This window comes from Crassostrea angulata, chromosome 10 (assembly GCF_025612915.1).
Source record: "Crassostrea angulata isolate pt1a10 chromosome 10, ASM2561291v2, whole genome shotgun sequence".
Classification (NCBI taxonomy): domain Eukaryota; kingdom Metazoa; phylum Mollusca; class Bivalvia; order Ostreida; family Ostreidae; genus Magallana; species Magallana angulata.
The window spans coordinates 28850009-28876535 of record NC_069120.1 but is presented as its reverse complement, the minus strand read 5'-3'; the positions used below and the strand labels follow the sequence as shown (position 1 = coordinate 28876535).

Below are 26527 nucleotides of genomic sequence, written 5' to 3'. Positions count from 1 at the left end.
TTTGGTCGCGGTGATATAAGGAACAAAATTTGGGAGCGGCCGCAGGGTCGTCTCCCCAACAACAAAGAAACAAGTGTGGCGACCCCAAAATGGGCTAAATTGTGCACTGGGTAGGTCACAAATGCACAACGTCACTCAAAATGCAATATTGGTCAAAGTTCAATCAGAGGTCAAAGTTCAATCAGAGTTCAAAGTTCAATCAAAGCTGCATTAAAGTGCAATAAGGTTAAATGGGTCAATAACCCATTCAATACACAATTGTATAATTAAACATAATAATTTGCATGTATCAAAGTTGCAATGATGAAAAGCGCTATTTGCGCCACAAAAATGATACACGGTTAAGAAAACACTGTTCCATTTGAGGTGGGATTTGACGAAAGCGCCGGTTCAAATTCGCTCCAGGTCTTCAACGTGTTCACCGCGACTTTGAATGGCTGCAAGTCCAGATTTGGGATTTCACCTGAAGATTTAACACAAAGAAACAGCAGTATCTGATTTCAACAAAACAATGATAACATTATACAAATTTAAAAAATAACAAAAGAGGAGGGTGGGTGGGTTTTTAAGAAATTGTTAGGCAAATAATGATAATTTAACAGAGGTAATTTTAACCTACCAGTTTGTATGACGTGAAGATTGAAAAGGAGGATATGACGTAATTTAGAAAAGCACTTAGTAAAACTATTTGGGAACTCAGCATGCGCAACCCGGATAAATCTGGAATGAGCATGGAAAGTATACTGAGATAAATGCGCATATTCTGAGACTGTGCTTTAATATGCGCTAATATTTCTAGCAGCGATAATAATCTCCGTTTAGATAAGAAATATAAACGAACTAAAGCATGACCTCAGCTTTGTGTACAAACATACAGTAGCATTGTGCGCAAAGCTCTGTATCTTGCTTCTAACTCGAAGCTTGACTCTCAGGTTAGTAAACAGAAATTTGTAAACAATTAAAACAAGAAAAAAAATGCACTTAAACAAAGAAAAAACACAATTTATTTCTCATCATATATATTTTCATATTTCTAGCAGCGAGAATAATCTTCGTTTAGATTGAAATGGCTGAGCATCTTAATGAAACATGTTGCATTAATCAACCATTACGTAGAGATCGTACCGAATTACAAGTACGAAAATAATGAATAATATTTTATAATATGTTGTTAGTGCATCAGATTTTGCGCAGGTACATGTAAACAATCAGTTGTCTGATTTACCGGTCTACACGTAAAAATTTTAAATTCTAAAAAAAAAGAAGATGGTTCCTCTCAAGTTAAAATAAAAAGACACTAAACATGCTAAACGAAAATCAAAACAAGCTTAAACCACCGTTACAAATGAAAATGTCGACGCATTGAAATATTTAACCTCAATTTACTTCACATAAACGGCACAAATATATTTTGAATGTTTCAAATTTCCCTTCGCACGTAAACTGTACAACACAAGACAACAAGCAAATTCATCTCTGTTCAAGATCGCTGCTTCTAACATAGGCGGTCCTCAAAACTGGTTTTCGATATATGAAATATCGAGCCCGAAGTAAAACTGATTGACCCCCGTATTCTCTGTCTTATTATTATTTTCGTAAATTACTCAAATTTGAAACAAATTTGAAACAGAATTAGCCCATAATATTTGCAGTTTATATTTTCCTTGCCATAAGAATTATTCATGCTTAACTACATTGAATTTGACTCAGTAGTTCTTGAGATGAAGATTTTTAAAAAATGCACCGCTTTGAATAAAGATCGGTCTTTCATTTCTGCAATTTATTTGTCAAGCGGTTTTAGAGAAAAAGTTCAAAATGTAAAAAGCTTACAGACTGACGGACAGACGGACGACGGACAAAATGTGATCAGAATAGCTCTCTTGAGCTTTCAGCTCAGGTGAGCTAAAAAGGTTACAATGCACGATTTAACAACCGACAACCCCGATACCAGTCCTACGTTTTTTTTTTATTTCAGTTATATATAATAAACTAAAGTTAATTCTTTTTAGAAGTTGGACAAGGGTAAAAAAATTATTATTGTCTTTAAAAAAATATTCATATATTTCTCAATAAAAATATAACTTCTATGTACCTCAGTAGACACAGACAAATATATCTTGTGCGGTGTGATAGTTTCTGAAACCCAGGTTTTTAAATCATCGAAATAAAGTCTGTATATAGCTGCGCATTTCTAAGTGAGTAAAAACAAAACATCGTTCTGTTCTGTTTTTTGTGGGTGTAAGCATACAAAATAAACACGTTAGACCTCATATCTCTTGATAATTATAACAGCTTTGGGCAGAAACAAGCCAGTACAAGAAATGTTTATATTTTGGTCCTTAAATTTACAAGATGGCCAGACATTCACCATAACAATAATTTAGTTACATTTACTAATTCATTAATTAGTAAAAGAGAGATCTAAATATAAACAATAAAATGCTTTATATGATGCTTCATGCTGGTTATGAAGGTAGCGAAGGTAGCGGGCTATGTATTTTACATATCCTCCATGAAAGGGTTTTATTGTTTAAATAATATCCAGGGAAGGGGGTGAAGACCATGCAACCCAGGAAGAAGGCTAATGGAAAAATCTTAAAAGTTTTGGAGGGACAGGGTGCATGTAGAAAGTATATGGCCTCGGCAATGCCCTAACTTTCTCCTGTTTTAGATGTAATCCACTGTTTCGCTCGATCAACCTGTGCATACACATGTTAAATCTCGTGTTAATGATCTTAATAGACATTTTATTTTAAAGTTTGTGGTACATGTACATACACAAATCAGGATATTTATTCTAAAAATCTATCTAATCAGCTGTCCCTTCTGAATACTTCTATACTTATAAATTAAGGCATTTTGGAAATAACTACAAATTGCCTGCACCAGAGTAACTGCGTTCACCTTTGGTATTTCAACACATGTGAGATGATGTCCGTATGGTATAATTGAATTTTAACTGGTTATTGTGAAATTAATCAAAAACATACTTTCATTTTCGTTAAACAAGCCCGAAAGCAAAAATGAGAGTAAGGTGGTGGTCACCCTTTGGCCGATCCAAGTCAGAGGTAGTTTCGATCAAAATATGTACTTGCAACGATATGATATTGAATGATTACGTAAATAGTGAATACATTTACTGTGAGCCTATTTAGAGAAAACATAGAAGTTAAGATTTGACAAATGTTGAAAAAATTAAAATGAGTCAATTCGTTTCTTCAGTAGGCGATTTTAGATTTGATCCTCACTCGCTTGAGAAGCACGACCTCTGGTGAGGATGGGATAGAACTTTCCAGAACGGGGTAACCAAGAACGCAGAATGACTAATTAACGAAAAATGAAAGACGAGTTCATCATGCATCGCGGGCAGATACCTTGGATCGGACTTCGATTAATACAAAAAGTTAATAGATGAAATGGAACGATTTAACGAGGCTTGGGGGTGGCTGCCATATTAAAGCGTTTTTATCTCTACACAAAAAAGATTTTCACTTTAATGTTCTTTAACTCTTACATCGTACTGAAATTGTTTTTGAAAAAAATGGATATGATGGTACTGAAGCATTATTTAAAGAGTCAATTGATGGTAACCAAGGGATACAAGATGCCAAAAAATCATTTAAGCTGTTTTTCAGCACCTTTTTTACTATTCAAAGGGAGGTAACTTGTAAAACTCCAAATATTTTGTTCAAATATTTTCTTTCTTTTTATTTTTTTTTTAATTTCACCATCAAAAATCTTTTTTTATGCTCAATCTTTATTACATATGTAATGATTATTATCCTGTTAAAATTTGGAAATAATTTTGTGGCTACTTTTTTTTTCTTTACATATTTGCATTTGTGTGTCAATATATTTTTTGGTAAAATTGTAAAATTTTTCTTTATAACAAATAATGTTAAGTTTTTGTTATTGTGTTTATTTTTAGTGATGTTATTGGTATCTTTTTTTGGCCTTAAATAATTTTTCATATATTTTTCATATTTTTTTTTTTTACATAATGTGCAATTGTTTCAGATGCAATAAATGATAAAATCAACGATGATTGTGATGTGGTCTTTCACATTAAAATGTAAATTAAGAGTATATGAGACATTTCTGCAAATTTGGTGAAATTTGGAGACAATTTTTTTGGACCCCCCAGCCTCCTTAATGCGATTTTAGCATTGATGGAAAGAACGGGGTGCCCAGAAACGGGTTGACTAATTGACATGATGGCGGAAAGTGTAGGGCGAGTTAACCATCGGGCAGATACTATAGATCTGACAGCTTTGGCTTAAAATATGCAAATTAATATACATTACCTAGCGTGTTTTAATTTCATACATTTTCATTCAACGAAAGATTGGTTGTAAACCTTAACATACATTTATTTTTAAACATTAATGATCCTATTATACTCTGTCCCGAGTTTTTGCTTCCACCACTTTTCGCTTGATATTTCGATAATGAATACCTTTTTACTAAAACTACATGTACGTCCATCCACTAATATTAAAAGTCCTGATTATCTGTTTTGAAATGCCCCCTATACCGCTTTAGGTTTCAAAACACATCCCAAAAAGGAAGTCTACGGGGATTTTGCATTGCATCAGCCATTAATATGCCGGGATGATTGCATCAGCCATTAATAAGCCCGGATGTTAACGTTGAAAAATTGTGCATGGTGTTTCCATAAGAAATTTGTTGTCGTTCCTGTAAACTTTTATGAGTGAAAAGTGATAATTTGTCAATGAAGATATCTTGGATAGTATTTCAACTGTACTTCTTTCACGTGTGTGTGTATTTCTATTAAAAATCATCAAAAAGTGATGGAAGCAATAACTTTGGACAGACTGTAAATAGACTAAGTGTTCTACACAACGATATATGCATAAAACAGTGAAGTTTAATGCCCCCTCCCCGATTTTTTTTAAAACAGTCATTTATCTGAAATTCTTTTTTAGAACAGTAATAAATTTTTTATTGAAAATTGACCTAAAGAACCAAATTTAGAGAGAGATACACATAATACCCATTCTCTGGTTTGAAATAAATACAATAAAAAAGTTTATCTTTTTCAGTCAGCTGCGACAAACAGAATTAAGGCCACGTACATGTAAATATTATACATTTCAATTTAGATTTTTCATCCCTACCCGCTCCTCTAAATATCCAACAATAGAGTCGATTTTTATTTTCAATTTTAAAAAAATCGAACAAAGTATGTACAAAAGTGAACGAAAAATATGGTCGAACATATTTAGCATTATATCATATGTGTAATGTGTTGATTCCCGCGCTTGCGCATTGTATCATTTTGTTCTATAAAATGTTCATGATTTTCATGTCCTGGTGGTGATACTGTACATTGGAAACAAACTTTTCAGCATTATTATACAACAATGTATTGTTTATGATATCTAAAATAACCTTTTATAATTTTACAGTATCGGAACCAAGGAAATGACCACTGTAGATACTTGTACACTGTCACTGTGTTATTGTTCCATTGTCCCACGTGGAGATTGTATTCATCATCCAAACACAGACCAAAGAAACGCTTTATTCCTTCCTGTTCTGTGAGTAAAAAAGACAAGAACTGACCTTTCTGATACAGGAGATGAATTGTGTTATGGTAAGGCTTCATGGAAAAGCCTAAGTTAGGACTACTGCACACTAGAATATGACCTAGGGGATCAGTACATATACCCCTAGGGAAAAACTCTGACCCCTGACCTGCGTAGTAGAACCTGTGTTGTCCTGATTTATTCACCACCACTACAACATGCTTTTGATTGTCAGATGTACATATATCACCATTAATGTTATCAGTGATGTAGTTTGGATACCAATAAAGTTCCTGTCCTTTGTCGTCTCTATGTATGTTCTGTATTTCTTCTCCTATCCTGTTGTACCTGGTGACTTTTGCCTCTCCACCATTTTCCATCCCCACCAGTATGTCCCCGTTGATGTGGGAGGAGTGTATGCTGAGTGGTTTCCAGTCTCCTGTTTTAATGAACTCAGTTATAGTATTACCCTGTATAATCCTATTGATGACTTTTCTCTCTCTGTCTGCGTTCATCAGATCCCCGTCTTGTGTGATTGTTTGGTAGCCACGTCCACCACTGGTTTGTATCTTCTGCAGCTGGTTCCCCAGAAGATCTGTTTGGACAAGGTGACCTTTATCATCACTGACCCACAGTCTGCCTGGTTTACCTTGTGATATATGCCATACACCCTTAACACCTGGTACTGTGTACTTCCTGACATTGGTGACAGAGAAAGACAGGGACAGTGTTTGTTTTACATCAGATTTGTCTCTGTCTTGTTTCTCCTGTTTTTCTGTAGGTGCGTAGAGACAGTCTCAAAGGGTTTTATTTTTCTTATTTCTGGTATACTTGCAGGAACAGTTATTCTACCTAGAAGTTTGTTGACATCCTCCTTGCTGTATTGACCAACAGTAAACTCTGGAGGGACTGGTTTAATGGTCTATGGTATGAGGTCTATTTTTAGATTTGTTGTAATTTCACTCATAAGGGTTTGAATATCTTTAGACGAAAGGTAGCCATGAAACTTCTTCACAAGTTCATAGAGGTACTATATATAACTATTATACTTTATGTCCTGGGATTTTAACGATTGAAGGAGTGTCTCTTCTATTTTGTTGACTTGTTCTATTTTTTCTGACGTGACTGTGTCTACCATACTCTTCAGAGATTCAGCTTCAGCTTTCATAGATGCTCTTATACATTCCACCATCTTTTTTATATCTGTGCAATCTTTTTTAATGAATTTAAGCAAACCCTGTGAAGTTGGGAGAAAATATTTTTCAATTTTGTTAATTTCATCACGACAAATGGTATAATTTTCTGCATATACTGTGTTTAAATCTATAAATGTGTGTCCACCATGGCCTTTTGTTGTGCATATTGAACAGACCGTTACCTGACATTGCTCACAAAGCATGTCTACATATCTGTTTACATGGATTTGGCATCTAACTTCAGGAAGTTGTCTTTTGCGTTGCTGGTAAGGGACGACTTCATGATCCTTGGTTTCTGGACTCTTTTGATGATTATTTCTGCATTGTTCACACATTTGTTGGTAACAATTATTGCAGTAATACTGACAGTTTTTCTAACAGTCTTCAATGCCACACATTAAGTAGTGCTGGGGTGTGAGTTGAGCACGGAATTTAGATGACGCCATCTGTATAATAATTATTATATTAATTGAAATAAAAGCTTCCAAAATCAACAACAACAGCGTTTTCAAATTCAATTTTTATTAAATTTAACTATTTAAATATATATATTTAAGCAGATGTATATTGAAACAATTTTACGTTTTAAGTAAGTACACATATAAATATGAAATCCTCTGCAGTCTGTATAAAGATAAAAGAAATGATTTGATTTTATACATCCCATCTATAAAAAAAAATACATTGGGACAGTTTTTAAAACTATTTAAATAAATATTTTCTGAAAATGTACATACCTTTGAAAATAGTCACATTAGAACCTAGATTTGTTATGTGCATGTATATTTTTAAGCCCACTGCAACTTGCCCACGACATGTATATGAACAGTAAATTAACGGGCAAAATTCACCCTTACCAATAAAACTTTAAACCAAAATTTATTTCAAATTTTCATTAAGGATTCTTTGCAGAAAAATATATGGTGAAAATGAAACTGTTTAATTTTTCTATTTTCATTCTTTTCTTTCCAGCTATGCCGATGCCAACAGTGCCAAATATTTCCATTGACTTTTGTGGTACTGTTAATTGCGTTATATAAAAAGTTAATCACTATTGACTTCTATAAAAGGTCATTTGTATCCATTACAGCGCCTATAAATAGGTCATGATCCAGATTTTGGTCAAATATATATATATATATATATATATATATATATATATATATATATATATATATATATATATATATATATATATATATATACTAGACTTTGACCCGTGCGTGCACTCTCCTAACATATATAATGTAATTTTTTGCATGCAATTAAATATTTTTGTCATCACGAAGTCAACAGTAATTACTTAGCTGAAATGTATATTTTTTGTATTTTATACTTTCTCTCATAAGAAATCATTAATATATATGAAAAGAATATATAGCAAAATTCCAATGAAAATTTACCAATATTTGTATTATCATTTCTGAGTTTATTCATGCAGATGTGATATTGTGGAAACAAAAAACTAAAGATCCCGTTAGCGTGAATGTATTGCGCAAGCGCAAGATCGTAAAATTAAAAAAAATCCAGGTGATTTGCGGGATTTTTTGAGGAATTTTCGTTGATTATTAATTTGCGAAGGTTAACTGATAAAAAATAAAAACAAATTGGTAATCTTCAAGTACCAATGATGTTTAAAATATATATAACAAAAGACAGTATTCTTCTGATTTCTCGGTATTAAAGACAAAAAATTCGAGTCTATTATTTTAAAATAGTAGTATAGATATATTTTTAATGTTTACAATGGTCTACTCAAAATACAAAATTAATTGGTAATTGTAGAAATATTAGCAAGATTCAGAGCTTAGCATTCTTTATTCGTAAAACAAGGCCCGTGATATGTTTTGTTTGTATTTAACACTCTGCCGGATAATTATGCCAGTGCCAAGGTGGCATTTTTGCACCCGCTTAAGCTGCATATATCGAAAAATTCAAATACGCCATATGATAGATCATTGCTTAAAGAGTTAACAACCACCTTTGTTATCAGTGTATCTCACCTGTCAGGTGAGATATTTACCTTTCAAAAATAAATTCCTATAGGAAAATAATTTTTCCCATAGAAAAATCAATATTCCTATAGGTAATTTGAAATTTCCCATCGGAATACAAGAACTTCCTATAGGAATTTCAATTCCGATAGGATTTTATAAAATCCGATAGGAAAACTTAATATCCTATAGGAAAACTACATGTCTGAATCAAATTCCTACAGGAATTACCATTCTCCTATAGGAAATATAATTCCTACAGGACTTTTAAAAAATCCTATAGGATTGTCAATATTTCCTTTAGGGGAGTCAATTCTCCTATGGGAATTATCATTTTCCGATGGGATATTAATTTTTAAAGGTGAATATCTCACCTGTCAGGTGAAACACACTAAAAAAAAGTGGTTATATACTCTCTAGACAATGGTCTATCATTTGGTATGCATGGATTTTTCCAAAGCTGCATCTTAAGCGGGTGCAAAAATGCCACCTTGGCACTGGCATAATTATCCGGCACAGTGTTATTTGTTCAATATAACGATAAATTTTCTTTTTCAAGCTGATCTTCCAACTGCGAACTTGTTCGCTTAAAACATAAATAAACAGTTCCTATTGTTTGTCACATTCATTGTACATGAGGTCTCAACCTGAAACATTCAAAATGTAAACAAACATTTCACCCGAGTTGTGTTTACATAACAAAGACCTGAGCTCTGTATCGCGCTTAAAACTCGACGTTTGACAATCAAAATTTCATTACTTATTATAAGTATTCATTACTACCTTCTAACAATATTCTCTTATGTAATGAAAGGAAATTAGCTCAACAGATAAGGTTATAACATTGGTATTCAAGATAAGTTTTAAACGAGACTTAACGAGATTTAAAATTTACTTCCTAAAATAGATTTTAAGGTCATACAACATACATACCTGTTGGCAGTTTGTTCCTGATTTTAAACTTAAACTATGTTGTCGATTCTTTTCTTATTTTAACAATATTTTATTCAATAACATTGAACAGTATTAGGCAGCAAGCACGACCTATTATCAAAATAAATAAAATATCTTCATCATCTACCGACTTCACTGAAGCTGATCAAAATAGAAAAGGAAGGGACAATGTAAAAACGGATTATCAACCGTTAACAAAATATATTTCCGGAATGCCAAAAATACTCAAAATATTACAATGATAAATTTTGAGAAAGTTAATCATATAAAATTTAAGGATTGTAAATAAAACTTGCTTCGATAATGGCACATATTTACAGACAAGCTGAAACGTGTGCAATTGTAGTCGTCTCCTAATATCAAGACCAAAATGAACTCATTAAATATGTGTTGATTAATATCTGTGCATACTTTTCTTAATTTTGCTAATTTGTGAGTGAGGTATATTTAATATTATAGATAACCTCATAAGAATCATAAGAATTTGCACTGTTTATTCACATTGATAGTAATAAATCTGAACTTGACACGATTAGATTTTCGTGATCCAAAAACTTTTAAATTTAAGTAAAAGGAACCCCAAAAATGGTTTTGATTTGGAAAAATTTGTTGATAAGTCGCATTTTAAATTCTGAATTTACTTAACTGCTTTTCAGGTCTGTAAAAATATTTAAATATAATTGCAAATTTATATATTCAAACAATGAAAAGCTTTCTTTAGGGATTCATGCGGGATTTGAAGGTGGCGACATTGCAGAAAAAATACATCACTCGCGTTAGCAGGTTAATTAATTTTTTTTATTTTCGATACCTTCATACATAACCCGAATGCATCATCAAAGAAAGCAATTTATTATTTACATTTACATCTCTCTTTTAACAAAGTAATATATTGATTTCAAAAAGTAAGTAAAATTTCAATGAATTACTGATAATTTACATCCGTATGTTAGCTAAAAGAAACAGCTAAATCTCTCCTATTGGAATTTAACATCAATTCATCATGGTTATTTCGTGCAATCCGTGATTTTTCTTAGATTGCCGTAGGTTTCAAACAATCGATAAACGGGGCGAGTAGATTTTAGTCCTGTCAATTTCCCGCCAGTTTCAGCTTCTGTAGAATCCAACCAATTGATAAATGGGGCGTTTAGATTTCAGTCTGTCTGTTCCCATTGAGCTTTGAATTAACTATTAAGTTTCCGTAAGAAATAGAAGGAATCATACTTGGTAGATGTAAAAATAACATTTAAATGAAAGGAACGATTCATATTATAAACTAGCTTTATTCTTTTATGTTTTGTTATAATTGTCCTTTGGATGCAAGTACTACATTGATATTATATTCTTCAACGTATTAAGCAATCAGAATCTAAGTAAAGGACAATATATGTTATAGGCCTGATACGGCTCCCTAAAATAAACACCATCGGTTTACTGTAATTCTTTGCTTCCTTTGTTAGGATATACATGAGAACTTTTGTGACTGATTTTGATTGAATAACAAAAATGGCGTCACTTCTGACGTCACATACTTCCAGTGAATGCAAATAAATCAAACAAATAGGTGAAAGCATTCATTATATTAAAGTGGCTTAATACACCCACAGTTTATTCCAATTTTCAATAGAAGACCACAAAGCATATACTTATCAAATATTAAAATGATAGGGATACTCTAGGTATTTTTAAGAATGTTTTAATGGGTTTTTTCGTGTTTTTGTAAAATATTCTTTAAAAAGATAGCAATTAACAAATTGAGAGAATTTTTTGTAATATGGTGGATATTTCCTTCGGACACATAAAAAAAATATAACACTTCTTAACATTCAAAAATGTTATTATTGCAATTTTTTTAGTATTTCCCCAAAACATAAATTTTCATATTTTCTTACTCTGTTGACAAATCATCTGAGAAAGTTGCTAGATGTTATAAGAAAATGTATTTTAATAAATGTGACATAAAAAATTGAATGAAAATCATTGCAAATAAACACAAAAAATATTCTAAATTTTATTTGGTATGAAAGTTCCTCAGGTATATTGTAAAGGTTATCGTTCCTAAGTCCCAAGGCCTAAACAATTTGGGGACTTTTCATTTCTGAGTTGAAAAAAAATCCTAAATATAATGTTGGAATGATAAATACATACATATTTCATTATAGGCCTGTATAAGTGAATATTTTCGCTTTAATGCAAAACTTATTTAAATTAATAAAGGGAAAAATTGACAAGGCTAATAGAATTTATGTATCTCAACCTGAGAGAAATTCAAAGCAGCCCTCCCATTCTCCTAAGGTGTCGATATTAATGTGCATTAAAGTATATTAAGATTGAAATATTTTCACCGGTTTAGAATTTTCTTTCACGGTATTCAATCAAAAAAATACGTTTTAGAAAATTTTTGAAAGTTAAAAAACTTATTGTTCTCAACGGGAATCGTACTCATGACCTACATGTACAGGTTTGTAGTGGACCCACTAACCCACTGCGCTACGGTGTAACATATCGATGATGGGAAAGAAGCTATTTAATAAAAAATTATACTTGATTTCATTGTTTATTTCGATAATAATATCCCAAAACGTGCAGGTGTCACATACTACATAACTTGTAAGTAATGGATTTTCCAATTATCAAATTAAATATATTCATATAACAAATTTTTCAAAAGAGCGGTCCCCATACAATTCGCCTCAGTTTAAATCAGCCAGTATCGGAATTGCATGCTTTCAGATTTACTTTTTTGCGTACTTCGTCATCAAAAAGTGGTGTATAGTGCCACCTTAACCTTTCTAAAAAATAACATAATAATCTAATGTACGTAAACATTTAAATACATGTTATTGCAAAATATGGGGGCAAAGACGTATATCATATACAGCTCTTTGATTGCGATTAAGAATTTTAACAATATTAATTTCTTTTATGGCGGAAAAGATACATAACATACCGTATATATTGGTCAAACTGTTACTATGCTTACAATTAGCGAAAAAAAACCCCAGATATTGTTAAAGTAAATGACAGTTATGATTAAGCTAAAACCCATATGTTAATATTAATTGTTTTTTTAACAGTTGTATATGACTTATATCTAAGACTGTTTAATCGGATCATAAGGTTGCTGCAGCGATGTGACTATCACTGTAGGTACTGAAACACTTTAACCGTGTTGGTGTTATCCTGTGTCACGAAAAGGAAGTCATCCTCATCCACACACAGGCCACGGGGCTGACTAACCCCGTGTAGTGGTGTGAGTAGTACAAACACAAACTGGCCATTCTGATCCAACACCTGAACGGAATGACTCCCAAAATCACACACAAGAATATGGTCAAGAATGTCGGTACATATCCCGTAAGAATCAAACTTTGACTCCTGACCTATGTAGGAGAACCTGTGTTGTCCTGATTTATCTACGACCTCTACAGCTTTTTTGCCGTAGTCTGATGTACAGATGTCACTATTTACGTTTGCTGTGATGTAGTAGGGGTACTTATATATCTCTTGCTCTTGGTTGTCCCTTTGAAAGCTCTGTATTTCAACTCCAGTGTCGTTGTATCTGGTGACTTTACCCTCTCTCTTTGTTATCTTTCCCACCAGTATGTCCCCATTCAAGCGGGAGCAGTATATGCTGAGTGGGGTCCAGTCCATCTTTTCAATGAATTTTGTGAGTTTATTTTCAAGCGTTATCTTCTTGATGACTCGCATTTTCTTGTCCGTGTACACCAATTAACTTTCCCGTGTGACTGAGTGGAAGCTTTCATATCTACCATTGGTAAGTAAAATCTGAAATCGATTCCCATGTATATCGGTTCGGACCAGAATACCACTATCATTACTGGTCCATGGTTTGTTATCCTTACCAATTGATATATGGAATGCACATTTAATATCTGGTACTTTGAATTCCATGCTTCGATTACAGTGGGAAAATGCCACACATTAAATAGTGCTGGGGTGTGAGCGGTGCATGGGATTTAGATGACGCCATCTGTATGATAAATAATACATTGGGACAGTTTTTAAAACTATTTAAATGAACATTTTCTGAAAATGTACATAACTTTGAAAAAACTCATATTAACTGGAACTTAGATTTAATTTGTTATGTGCTTGTATATTTTAAAGCCCACTGAGTACTTTCTTACGTAATCCTTATAAAAATCCGGCAGCATTTTAGTTAATGAACAAAACTGCATGGTTCTTCCTTGCTTGATCAATGTCAATGTTAAATGCAACTTACCCACTACATGTATATGGACAGTAAATTAACAATTAAAATGAACTCCTACCATTGAAACTTTAAACAACAATTGATTTTGAATTTTGACAAATGAATCTTTGCGGAACAAATTTATTCACCATATGGTGAAAATAAAACTGTAAAATTTTCTTATTTTCATTTTTTTTCTTTCCAGCTATTCCGATGTCAACCGTACCAAATATTTCCATTGACGTTTGTGTTACTGTTAAATGTGTTATATAAAAGGTTTATCACTATTGACTTCTATAAAAGGCTATTTGTATCCATTTCAGCGTCTTCAAATAGGTTCTGGTCCCGATTTTGGTCAACTTTATATACATGTGTATATTTTTATTGTTTATAATGCTTCAGTTATGCCGGCATTTGTAATGATCAACAAAAATAGATTGGAATTATAAGCAAGATTCAGAGCTTAGCATTCTTTATTCGTAAAACATGGCCGTGATATGTTTTGTTTGTATCTGTTCAATATAACGATACATGTTCCTTTTCAAGCAGATTTTCCATCGGCTAGTTCGTTTAAAACATAAATAAACAGTTCCTATTGTTTGTCACTTTCATCGTTCATGTAGGTCTCATTCTGAAACATTCAGAATGTAAACAAACATTTGACCCGAGTTGTGTTTACATAACAAAGACCTGAGCTCTGTAGCTCGCTTAAATATCGACGTTTGACAATCAAATTTTGATTACTTATTAGAAATGCCTCACTGAAGCATTGTAAACATTGAAAACAGTAAAAAAAATAATTTTAACCAAGATCATGGCCATGACCTTTAACATGTTTAATACATAACACCCTACCTTCTAACGATATGCTCTTATGTAATGAAAGGAAATTGGTCCAACAGATAAGGTTATAACATTGGTATCCAAGATAAATTTTAAACGAGACCACGAAATTTAAAATTTACTTCCTGAAATAGAATTAAAGGTCATACAACATATACACCTGTGGGCAGTTTGTTTCTGATTTTAAACTTGAACTATGTTTCCGACTCTGAACAATATTTTATTCAATAAAATTGAACAGCATTAGGCAGCAAGCACATCCTATAAAAAAAATAAAGAAATATATATCTACCGACTTCACTGAAGCTGATCAAAATAGAAAAGGAAGGGACAATGTAAAAACGGATTATCAACCGTAAACAAAATATATTTCCGGAATGCCAAAATTGCTTAGAATATTACAATGATAGATTTTGAGAAAGTTTATCATATAAAATTTAAAGATTGTAAATAAAACTTGCTTCGATAACGGCACATATTTACAGGCAAGCTGAGATATGTGCAATTTTAGTCGTCTCCTCATATCAAGACCAAAATGAACTCATTAAATATGTACTGATTAATATCTTAGCATACTTCTCTTAATTTTGCTAATTTGTGAGTGAATAATTTGAGGTATATTTAATATTATAGATAACCTCATAAGAATCATAAGAATTTGCACTGTTTATTCAAATTGATAGTCATAAATCTTAACTTGACACGATTAGGTTTTCATGATCCTTAAAACTTTTAAATTTAAGGAAAAGGAACCCCAAAAATGGTTTTGATTTGGAAATATTTGTTGATAAGTCTCATTTTAAATTCTGAATATTTCTTAACTGCTTTTCAGGTCTGTTAATATATTTGCAAATGTAAATATTTAAACAATTATAAACCTTTCTTTAGTGATTCATGCTGGATATGAAGGTGGCAACATTGCAGAAAAAAAAATACATTTCTACAATGATCGCAACCTTCATAAATACCCCGAATGAATCATCAAAGAAAGCAATTTATTATTAATATTTACATCTCTCTTTTAACTAAGTAATAAAACGATTACAAAAAGTAAGTAAATTTCAATGAATTACTGATAATGTACATCCGTATGTTAGCTTGAAGAAACAGCTAAATCGTCTCCTATCGGAATTTGGCATCATCATGGTTATTTCGTGCAATCCGTGATTTTTCTTAGATTGCCGTAGGTTTCAAACAATCGATAAACAGGGCATGTAGATTTTGGTCCTGTCAATTTCCCGCCAGTTTCAGCTTCTGTAGATTTCGACCAATTGATAAATGGGGAGTTTAGATTTCAGTTTCCATTGAGCTTTGAATTAACTATTCAGTTTCCGTAAGAAATAGAGGGAATCATACTCGGTATATGTAAATATAACATTTAAATGAAAGGAACGATTCATATTATAAACTAGCTTTATTCTTTTATGTTTCGTTATAATTGTCCTTTGGATGCAAGTACTACATTGATATCATATCATACTATGCAATCAAAACCTAAGTAATGGACAATATACCGGTATGTTATAGGCCTAATACGGCTCCCTAAAATAAACACCATCGGTTTACTGTAACTCTTTGCTTCCTTTGTTAGGATATACATGTGAATTTTGGTGGGGTTTTTTTTTGTATAATATTTAGTTTGATCCTATACCCAAAATTGTGAAATGTGACATAAAAAAAATAACCTTTTCACGCCATTTTTACATTTGTAGCATAAAACGGCCTGTTTTCTTGCAGTTGTTCTTTCAGGAAACATTAAGCGACTGCTTGAACAAACAACGTATTTTTATCAAAGATGAATTTATCCAAGACTCATAAGTACCAAAAAGGGTGTTCTTGTTTAAAGGTTTGCTTTTTATTTCCCAATCAAGAAGAAAGGTAAGAAAAATGTCAATTTTTGATGATTTTGATTGAATTACAAAAATAGCGTCACTTCTGGCGCAACATACTTCCAGTGAATGCAAATAAATCAAATAAATAGGTAAAAGCATTCATCATATTAACTTTTCTAAAAAATAACATAATAATCTAATGTACGTAAACATTTTAATACATGCTATTGCAAAATATAGGGGCCAAAGACGTATATCATATACAGCTCTTTGATTGCGATTAAGAATTTAACAATATTTATTTCTTTTATGGCGGAATCTTACATAACATACTGTATATCGAGGTCAAACTGTTACTATGCTTACAATTAGCGAAAGAAAATAATAGATATTGTCAAAGTAAATGACAGTTATGATTAAGCTAAAACCCATATGTTAATATTAATTGTTTTTGAACAGTTGTATATGAGTTAAATCTAAGACTGTTTAATCGGATCTTTAGGTTGTTGCAGCGATGTGACTATCACTGTAGGTACTGAAACACTTTATCCGTGTTGGTGTTATCTTGTGTCACAAAAAGGAAGTCATCTTCATCCACACAATGGCCACGGGGCTGTTTTACCCCGTGTAGTGGTGTGAGGAGTACAAACACAAACTGACCATTTTTATCCAACACATTAACCAAAATCACACACAAGAATATGGCCAAGAATGTCGGTACATATCCCGTAAGAATCAAACTTTGACTCCTGACCTATGTAGGAGAACCTGTGTTGTCCTGATTTATCTACGACCTCTACAGCTTTTTTGCCGTAGTCTGATGTACAGATGTCACTATTTACGTTTGCTGTGATGTAGTGGGGGTACTTATATATCTCTTGCTCTTGGTTGTCCCTTTGAATGCTTTGTATTTCAACTCCCGTGTCATTGTACCTGGTGACTTTACCCTCTGTCATTATCTTTCCCACCAGTATATCCCCATTGAAGCGATATGCTGAGTGGGGTCCAGTCCACTTTTACAATGAATTTTGTGACTTATTTTCAAGCGTTATCTTCTTGATGACTCGCATTTTCTTGTCCGTGTACATCAATTCACTTTCTCGTGTGATTGAGTGGAAGCTTTCATATCTACCATTGGTAAGTAGAATCTGAAATCGATTTCAATGTATATCGGTTCGGACCAGAGTACCACTATCATCACTGGTCCACGGTTTGTTATCCTTACCAATTGATATATGGAATGCACATTTAATATCTGGTACTTTGAACTACATGGCCTCGATTACAGTGGGAAACTGGCACAATTTTTTCTGTACGGGACAATTTTCTATGCTTTGTGCCTTCTTTGTCCCTGTAGTTTTCAATTGTGTTGAGGCGGATTCCATGGGGGTTATTTCTCTGTTACCTGATTTTGTGTCAGAAACAGTTATTCTTTCAAGTAGTTATGCGACTTCATCCTTGCTTAGCTGACCAGACATAACGATTGGTGGAACTGTTTCCAAGTCTACAAATATGTGTCCACGATGATAATTTGTGGCACATTTGGAACATAAAGGGGCTTGACATTACTCACAAAACATGTCTTTGTCCTTATCTGGGTGAACCTTGCATTTGTCCACCGGTGGTTGGCGTTGTTGATATGGGACCACTTCATGGTTCTTGGTTTCTAGACTCTTTTGATGTTCATCGCGGCATTGTTTACACAATGGTCGGTGACAAGGATTGTGGTAAAACTGACTGTCCTTACAGTCTTTGGTTCCACACACCAAATAGGGTTGGGCTGTGAGTGGTGTTTCGGATTTGGATAATGCCATCTAAAATCATTGATTAGAATCTATTTTTTTATGATTTGTGAAACAAAATACCAAATTTTCAATTACTATTTTTTAAAATAAATATCTACTTCTAAATATTTATTAAGTTCCAAAAATTAATATTCCATAAAGATAAAGTCAAATATCTGATTATATTTATTAAAACTCACTAAGAAAAAAAAAATATAATTAAGCCTTTAAAATGCTATCAAAAGCAGAATAATTTTGCCCCAAGGTTTGAATAGAAATACAAGAAACACTCAAAACTTAAACGAAATGAGCTTAGTTATCATGTATTACTAGTAGATGGCAACACTATTCAATTTATACAGCATATTTACCTGTTCCGTTGGTCAGAGTTTCATACAACAGTTGCTTGTAAACATTCGAATCTAGGAAGACGATTTAAACGAGACTTTACGAGAAATATTTTCTGGGCATGGGTCAGAATAGATATGTCATTAAAGTACCTACATGTCGTGTAGTTTAAACTAAATATCTTTAAAATTTTAACTTAGATAGGCTTGAAAATTTTTAAATAGAATGGGCATAATCTTCTTTTGGAATAAAATCTCTGTTATCAATACCTCTAGATTTCAAAGTTTCCCAATCATTTATTTCTTACCTCTTCTCAGCTACTTCATTTTCCGTACAAGTCAAATTTTTGCGTAAATTTAAAACATTTCATTTTTTCTAGTTTGAAAGAAATTTTTGAACAAAAAGACATATCTTAGTATATAAGTGATTTTTTAAATCTAATCATTTTCAATTTACGCTTAATCGTCAGTTTACGCCTTTTCATGTCCCATCTTTAAAAAAAAAAAGAAATCGTATAGCTTTTTAGCTTTGGGGGATATATACAGGCATTGTCTAAGTTTATAAAGGTCATTATGTTATTACAGTCAGCAATTATACCTCACACTACCCATGAAAGAAAATTTAATACTAGTATTAACTCCACTTAACTTTTGTGGTTGAGTGAACTTTATAAATGACCGGATTAAACATTCAAAGTACCTTTCACTTCAAAATAATCAGTTACATTTTTGTGTACACTGCTTTGCATCCATGATTGTAAAAACCACGGTGTGTATTTTAGCATGAAAATGACTGAGATTTAGTTGAAACTGAAATAAGGGTGGCGAGTTACATTTACAACCTCAACGCATTATTTATCAAAAAACGTAAATTTGAAAAAAAAATATCCGAATATTTGTTAACGGCAGCAGATCGTGATGCGCTATCGAATACTGTAGTACAAGAAAGATCTTTTGAATCAATGGCGAACCTTGAGCAAAACTATTTTGTCACTTTGTCTGGATTGCTGGATACTTCATTAGTGTCGAAAGTAGAGTAATTCCAACAGTCAACCAACATTTTAAGTCAGATGTTGAGTTAAACGTTTAAAGACGAAATAATATTCATTTATCATGATATGCAAGTTGGATGTCTGAATGTCCTAATTAACGTCTGCTTCAAAGTTTTATATGGCACTGTTCAGAGAATGATATTGCATTATTTAAAAAGATAAAGTTAAAATAATCTTTACATTTGAATATACTAGAGTAAAAACTTGACGTAATGGTTTTTATCGCACGATTAGTCTTCGGCAAAAATCATGAGCTGAGGTTATTAAAAAACCCAAAAAATCTATCTTAAAGCTTGATACAGCATTTTTTCTACAGGTAGAATAGACAATATCACGTGAAAAATTATACAGAAGGTACGAAATCATTTTTACAATAAGCAATGTTTGCTATTGATTTCAAACTTGTATTAATGTCAAAATCTAGAGCGTTACATTCCTTGTGTAATGTGTCCATGAGCTAAGCAATTGTTTAAGATCACAACAATGGATGAACGGCCATCTTTGAAAAATTATTTACGAGCGGCACGAATTTGCATCATTCTATACAAAAGTTTCAAAGGTTGTTCATGCAAGACTTGAGTTGTTCTTTGGTGTATGTGGAGAAATTCGATTTATTCAATACACTGTTTCATCATTTAATCAAATAGAATTGATGAAGCACATCTCAACTCTTTAGAGACATGTATCTATTGATTGGGAAACTGGTATGCATTGTTTCGATGCTTTTAATATATCTTTTAAATTATGATATTTTAAATGCAATTATTATCATATATATTTAAACTTTTTTATATATCTTAATATAAACCTTAATATAAAAATACAGAATGCAGACCTGGAAAATAATCTAAACTTTATTCAATAAATATTTACGATAGTATAAATATATCCAAAATATCACAGGCTCATAACTACTGTACAAGACAAAGAATCGTACCTTTATATCTAAATCAAGTCACTTGGAGTTATTTCCCTTTGATCCTATCATTTAACCTCCCTGACTAAAGAGTTATATAATATTTTTATTCCCGTACAGCAGCCATTACGAAGATAAAAAAAAACCCACTAAAGCTCTTGACAGTTATGAATGAAATGGTCTATAACGAACTAAATCAGACGAAAATGACGAGAGAAAATATCACAGACAATAACATGGAGGTCTATAGTATATAATTGGTTTTATAATCTATCACAGAATTACTTTTCCTTCAGGAAAAACGTTTTTCTTAGCACAAATTTAAGCATTCACAATTTTGTCTAGTACATTATATTTTTCTATCATTCTATTTTTATATTTCCAATTGATAGAATTACCGATAAGACTCTTACAATTCTTATCTCTAGTCATCGAAAGAAAAAAAATATTTCGAAAATTTATTCGTCTCTTGTGCACTTTTGCTTGTAGTGAAGGTCCTCATACTATGACAACGTCATCAGAAGTGTGATGAAAACGCAATTGTTCTATGATTTGGCAGCACTGACAGTCTACAGTTCCAAAAGGTTATTTCATATACCAAGTTCTATCATTTCCTAGGTCGTTCAGGTATCTATCAATATCTACTTGGTTACGGTCGTTGCTATGTCTTTGAGCAAGTCGATATATGACGTCGTATGGTAGACCCATCCTGGCGTTTTCATTGTATTTAGTCGTTTGGTCCACAATCAATTCGAAAGGCAAAACCCCTAGAGGATATGAAAAAATATTTTTGATTTTAATTTTTAATTATTTCATTATTTCTTTGTTTTTGCCAAGTATATATTTGTAAAATCATTTATGAAATAACATTTGAAAATCAATATTTTTTACGAAGCTTTGTTGAATTTTTCACTGTCATCATGCCGATACATTAATGTCTTTCAATTGTAAAAAGAAAAACCATTACCGCGTATGTCTATAGAACATTTATCTACATACCACTTGACCGGTAGCGCGTTTCGTTCACTCTGTACAATTGCCCCGCCAGCTGGATGAGTTTTGACTCCCAAGAGTCGCCCCTGGCGTTGGACTCAAGTCCTTGTTTCAAGAACTGCAACCAGTGAGAAGTGCAACATCAATATACAAGAGTTAATTGCAGTCATAAAAAGTTGAATTTATGAACATAAAAGTCTTCGGTGAATTTCTGTACTTATCCTTTATTCTTTTTTTTTTTAAATATTGATGGTAATGTTAGAATTATCAATGGTGATCATATGCACAGTTTAGTAATCTATTAAGATGAATATAGTTCATGTTATATCACCAATTAATCTTCTTTGAAACGACATTAAAAATAGAAGGGATAAAAGAAGAAAGTTTGAATTAAGAGGCAAGTGGAGACATTAATAAATGGAAATTTAACTTCCAAATATTTAAAAAAAATATTCGTGTACGGTAATAAAGTTTCTAGAAAAAACGAAACCAACGGCATTTGCTAGCATAAAATGCAGACACAATCAATGAAACAACCTCCAAAAAGGTCTAAAGGCTTACCTTGCCTTACAAAGGCTGAAACATGGATAGATGATCAAAGTATAAAGTAGCGAAGACATGTTAACCTCCCAACCATAGGTATAAAATTTGAAACAAGACAGGACAAACAACAAAACACAGACCTCCAGAATGTAGGGTGCCACAAGAACCAAAACAACCAAACATGTGCAGAAGAAAGAACATATATAGCAATGGAGTAATGAGATACAGCCAACGAGATGAGATTACTGAATGGATACCAGACATTGACTCTGTGAGGCAGTTTCGAAGAACAAACAGACCAGGTTTATCAACAAGACGCAACATAATGTCATAAATGTGACAGACAAGCTTTTTAACATCGTCTTGACTACGAAAAAAGACCATCCATCAAAGATCAGTATCATAATGGCCACGAAGCTTTCTGTTCACATTTAGACACTGTTGCATACCTGGACCGGTCGGTTTGTCTTTCTGACTGAATCTCGGGGTCAGTGTGTATAAAAGACTGTAATCTAGAGTCATTTTCTAGTGTGATGAGACAAAGGAGCAGGATGTACAGATCTCTAGGACTAGCCTTGGCTAGTTCTGACTACCTTATTGCTGAATTCTAACTCATTGATCTCATCCTGGACAGTAGATATGCGATGATTAATGTCCTTCTGGTTTTGTCGATTTTTACTGGTCTGCGGAGACAGAAGACATGAGGATATACAACTTAATGACTAAAACAAGCTTTTACATGACATGACGTTTATGTACCTGATTATTTTGCTCTAAATTTTTTATTTCGTCCTCGATATCCTGGATTTTTCGCCAGATATCATTGCTGGGGCCCGACTGACCGCCAAACCGAGGGCTGTTAGAGTAACTCATGTTCTTTCTGGGCGATAGTGGAGAACTCTGTAGAAGTTTTAAACAGCTTTCATTTTCTACTCTGAAGTCTACTGCTAAATATTCTACTTCTACACATGAGTATGACTTTCATTTATACAATACCTTTTTATTCATAACACAAAACTTAAAAGGAAAAATCTCATTTAAGATAGAGCCATGCTTTCGCGCGCACGGTTTTAAATCTGATTAACTTTGGATTTCGTTTTTTATTAATTTTGCAAATTAAAAAAGTAAAAACAACAAAAACACTTATATGATGCAAGAAAGGGGAAGTGGTAATTTCCTTCTGGATTTTCTCTTTCTATGTAATTGTAAGATAAATTGTTTTGCTTGTAATTTTTGTTTTCATTTGAATGTTCGGAACATGTTTCGGCCTTGAAGTGTATTATAAAAGTACATTAACACGTTATTTTTTATATAGGAAGAAAGAAGTGCATGTAAATATATTGATATATTTAAGTGCATGTAAATATACAGGTATTGTAGAGTTATTGCACTATTAAGTATTTACAAAGTTTACCGAGAAATGTCCAAAACAGTGCATCGCAAAGAATAAGTAAAAATTTCAAGACACTATTAAAACCTATACTTATTATGTTAAAAATGATTAGTTGTGCATACCAATAAAGTAAAAATAATTTTGTACACTTTATGATTTTGAGATTTAAGAAAAATTGATATAGACATTCAATTTGTAAATTTTCCACACAAAAAAAACGCATTACAATTTCTATTCAAAATCTTTCAAAAATCAATCGGTTTTCAAAATTATCAAGCCGAAATTAAATATGTTTATGATCAAAAGTTTACATGTTCAACAATTTGATCTTGTCATACGTCGTTTTATTTAAGTTTGGCTGTTGATTTTTTTAAGCTATGTGCTTTTGAAATAAATTGTACGAAAATAAGTGTGAAAAGGTAAATATAGTACATGTATTGTGTTTTTCGTACGTAAGCTATGAAACAAACAGAATATTTTAAAAGAATGGCTCTACCTTCTCCTCATTGCTTCAATTAAGCTATCTATTTTATAAAAACTGTTTCTTAAAAGAAATTACTTGTGCCCTTTAGTGCAAAATCTTAAAATACAGATTAACTTTTAAAAACTTTAAAACCAAATTTACTTTTAAGAGAGTTGAAAATTAATTTTTTTTAAAAATTGCATGCAAAAACAAAAAAAATCACAAAAAACAACTTCCCACATTTTCCTCGTGCATTAAGAAAACCTACCTGTCCATATTGATTAGCTGGTGGAGGGGAGGAGTACCGGGGAGATTCCCTGGCCCGGGGCCAGGATTCCACGGGTTGAGGGTACTGTTTTGCGTATTCTAAGGGTCGTTTGTTGTACGTGATCTCGAGGCCTGTTTTGGCGGGCTGCACTCGCTCCAGGAAGTCCACAAACCGGCGCCAACTACGTTTGAAAAAAGGCAAGTCAAAGTGAAACCATATAAAGTTGAGAGGGGGAGGGCTTTATTTTTCGTGAATTTAAATTTTTTCAAAAGGTTCGTCGTTTTTATGCTATTTTGTTGGTTTTTTTAAATAAACAAAATAAAACTTTCGAAACTCAGAAATTTGGCCTATGCAAATATTTCGAATGTCACAGCAATGAGACTTGCTAGTACTAAAATAAACTTTCAACTATCTCTCACTTTACAAGATATGACACTCATTCTTCGCTTTATTTTCCTTCATTATATAAACCAGCACGCATACTTGTATTTGCCGTCTCGGTTTGCGTCTGTCATTTTCGCCAGAATATCGTCGATCAGATTTTCAGACAACTGGATTTTATTGTCAAACAGGACGTTCTTAATCTGAAGTTTAAAAAAGATGTTTGCAAGAATATAACTCATTCAGAGTGTACCATTCTTTTTTGATCTTTTCACAAAAGAAAACAAAATATAACAAAATTGTTTCTTTGTTCCCAAATCTGTATTAGATATACTTGTGTTCAAACACAATTCCAGTCATCTGTTAACAATATTAGGTATCCCAGATATTCAATTGTTTGACCAAAAAAAAAATTCAATTTTTCCCGAGGGGTAAAAACATTCAAACCCATTTGAACCTTTCTTCTGCAAAATATTGTAGACTTATAATAATTAAGCTTCATGCTAAAATAACTGTCAAATATTGACAAAAACAGGACGTGGCGAGATGACACGGAGGTCATTTACCTCATTGGCTGACAACATCTCTGTTCGTTCGTTATCATAAAACTGGAAGGTTCTAGTTAGAGCCTCGATGTCGATTTTACTAGTTCCCAGTTGCTGGGCTGTTTTCTGGAGAAGCAGCGCCGTTTCCTTCTCTCTTGGGATTGAGATGTTTTTGACACCACTAAAATGAGCAGATCATGTGTAAGTTTGAGGTATTCAATAAAAGGGGGAAAAAATACTTGAATCTGTGTATAAATCGAAAATAGCAAGACTGAAGTTGCAAGTTGAAAACATGCATGAGCATACATACGAATATATAATTATATTTATATCTGACATGTGCTTTTAACAATGACAATGAACATATACAAAGTAGTTTATAAATCAGTCTGTTAATGATGTGGTTTATGGATGATTCATCACAATCATATTAAAGTTAATGATCCACACCAAAATATGCCCCACACCAGTTAGTGGAAATCTTTTAAGAATTGAAACTGTAGTACAAATGGTCAGAAGAGAAGATGATTATACAAGATATCAAGTGTTGAAATCTGTTTTTATAAACTAAAAAGATAAAGAGTTTCTGCATTCAGACAAGTTAATTGATAATGCAAACCTGGAAATATAGTGACGTCAAAAATTCATTTGGAAGATATCCTCTTTGGTCATTTTGAACACATCATTTTTTCTTTTAGTTATCTTTTTTCTTTTTATTTTTTTTTTTAATTTACAGAAGATCTTTTTTCTACAAGCCATCTCTCTATTATTTGAATATCATATTTTACCTTCCCAAAACTACATTCTTCAAACCATCTTCAATTCCAAATACATCTTGACTTTTTTAAAATGCCGATCAAGTAACTAAGTTTTTTTCAAAATGACTTTACAAAGAGAGATTGTTCAAAGTGCTGAGATGACAAAAGAAATGTCCACAAGGTCATGCAGAAGATTACCCAGAATTCTAAGCAGTACAAGTAACTTACTGGGCCCCTCCTGGCTGGTAATACTGATGGCGACTAGTGTCAGTCGGGCTACAACCATACAAAGCCTGTTGTTAGCGCCACCAATTCACACATTCAGTAACACAGTAACATGTTCGACTGTTTAATTACACATACATGCTGTAAATTCCTTCTTAAACGCGAGGAAGGAACATCCGCGTAAAATCGCGAGAAGCACATCTCGCAGATTTTAAAATCTCGCTTTAATTTTTCGAAGAGATGTAAACTATTAGGGATAATGATAAAAATAATTG

At 32.6% G+C, this 26527-nt stretch overlaps 2 protein-coding genes and 1 pseudogene across 14 annotated transcripts in view; all 3 read right to left on the bottom strand.

Moving 5' to 3' along the window:
- Positions 1-5244: 5244 nt before the first annotated feature.
- Positions 5245-9810, bottom strand: LOC128167950 (uncharacterized; annotated as a pseudogene).
- Positions 9811-12834: 3024 nt separating this feature from the next.
- LOC128165916 (uncharacterized) lies at positions 12835-13404 on the bottom strand. The gene has a single exon (XM_052830858.1). It carries the CDS (start codon positions 13402-13404, stop codon positions 12835-12837), a length of 570 nt encoding a protein of 189 aa, XP_052686818.1.
- Positions 13405-20603: 7199 nt separating this feature from the next.
- Positions 20604-26527, bottom strand: part of LOC128165592 (uncharacterized) — a 33614-nt gene continuing 27690 nt past the window's right edge. For 9 of the 13 annotated variants that reach the window (XM_052830271.1, XM_052830272.1, XM_052830274.1 and 6 more), the window contains 8 exons: positions 26256-26303; positions 25291-25450; positions 24827-24927; positions 24344-24524; positions 22979-23119; positions 22813-22902; positions 21683-21794; positions 20604-21450 (listed from right to left, as the gene is read on the bottom strand). In XM_052830271.1, the coding sequence (XP_052686231.1) occupies positions 21269-21450; positions 21683-21794; positions 22813-22902; positions 22979-23119; positions 24344-24524; positions 24827-24927; positions 25291-25450; positions 26256-26303 (1015 nt within the window). In that variant the 3' untranslated portion in view covers positions 20604-21268. The remainder of the gene's footprint in view (positions 21451-21682; positions 21795-22812; positions 22903-22978; positions 23120-24343; positions 24525-24826; positions 24928-25290; positions 25451-26255; positions 26304-26527) is intronic. The other 4 variants (XM_052830277.1, XM_052830275.1, XM_052830279.1 and 1 more) reach the window with 4 other exon arrangements.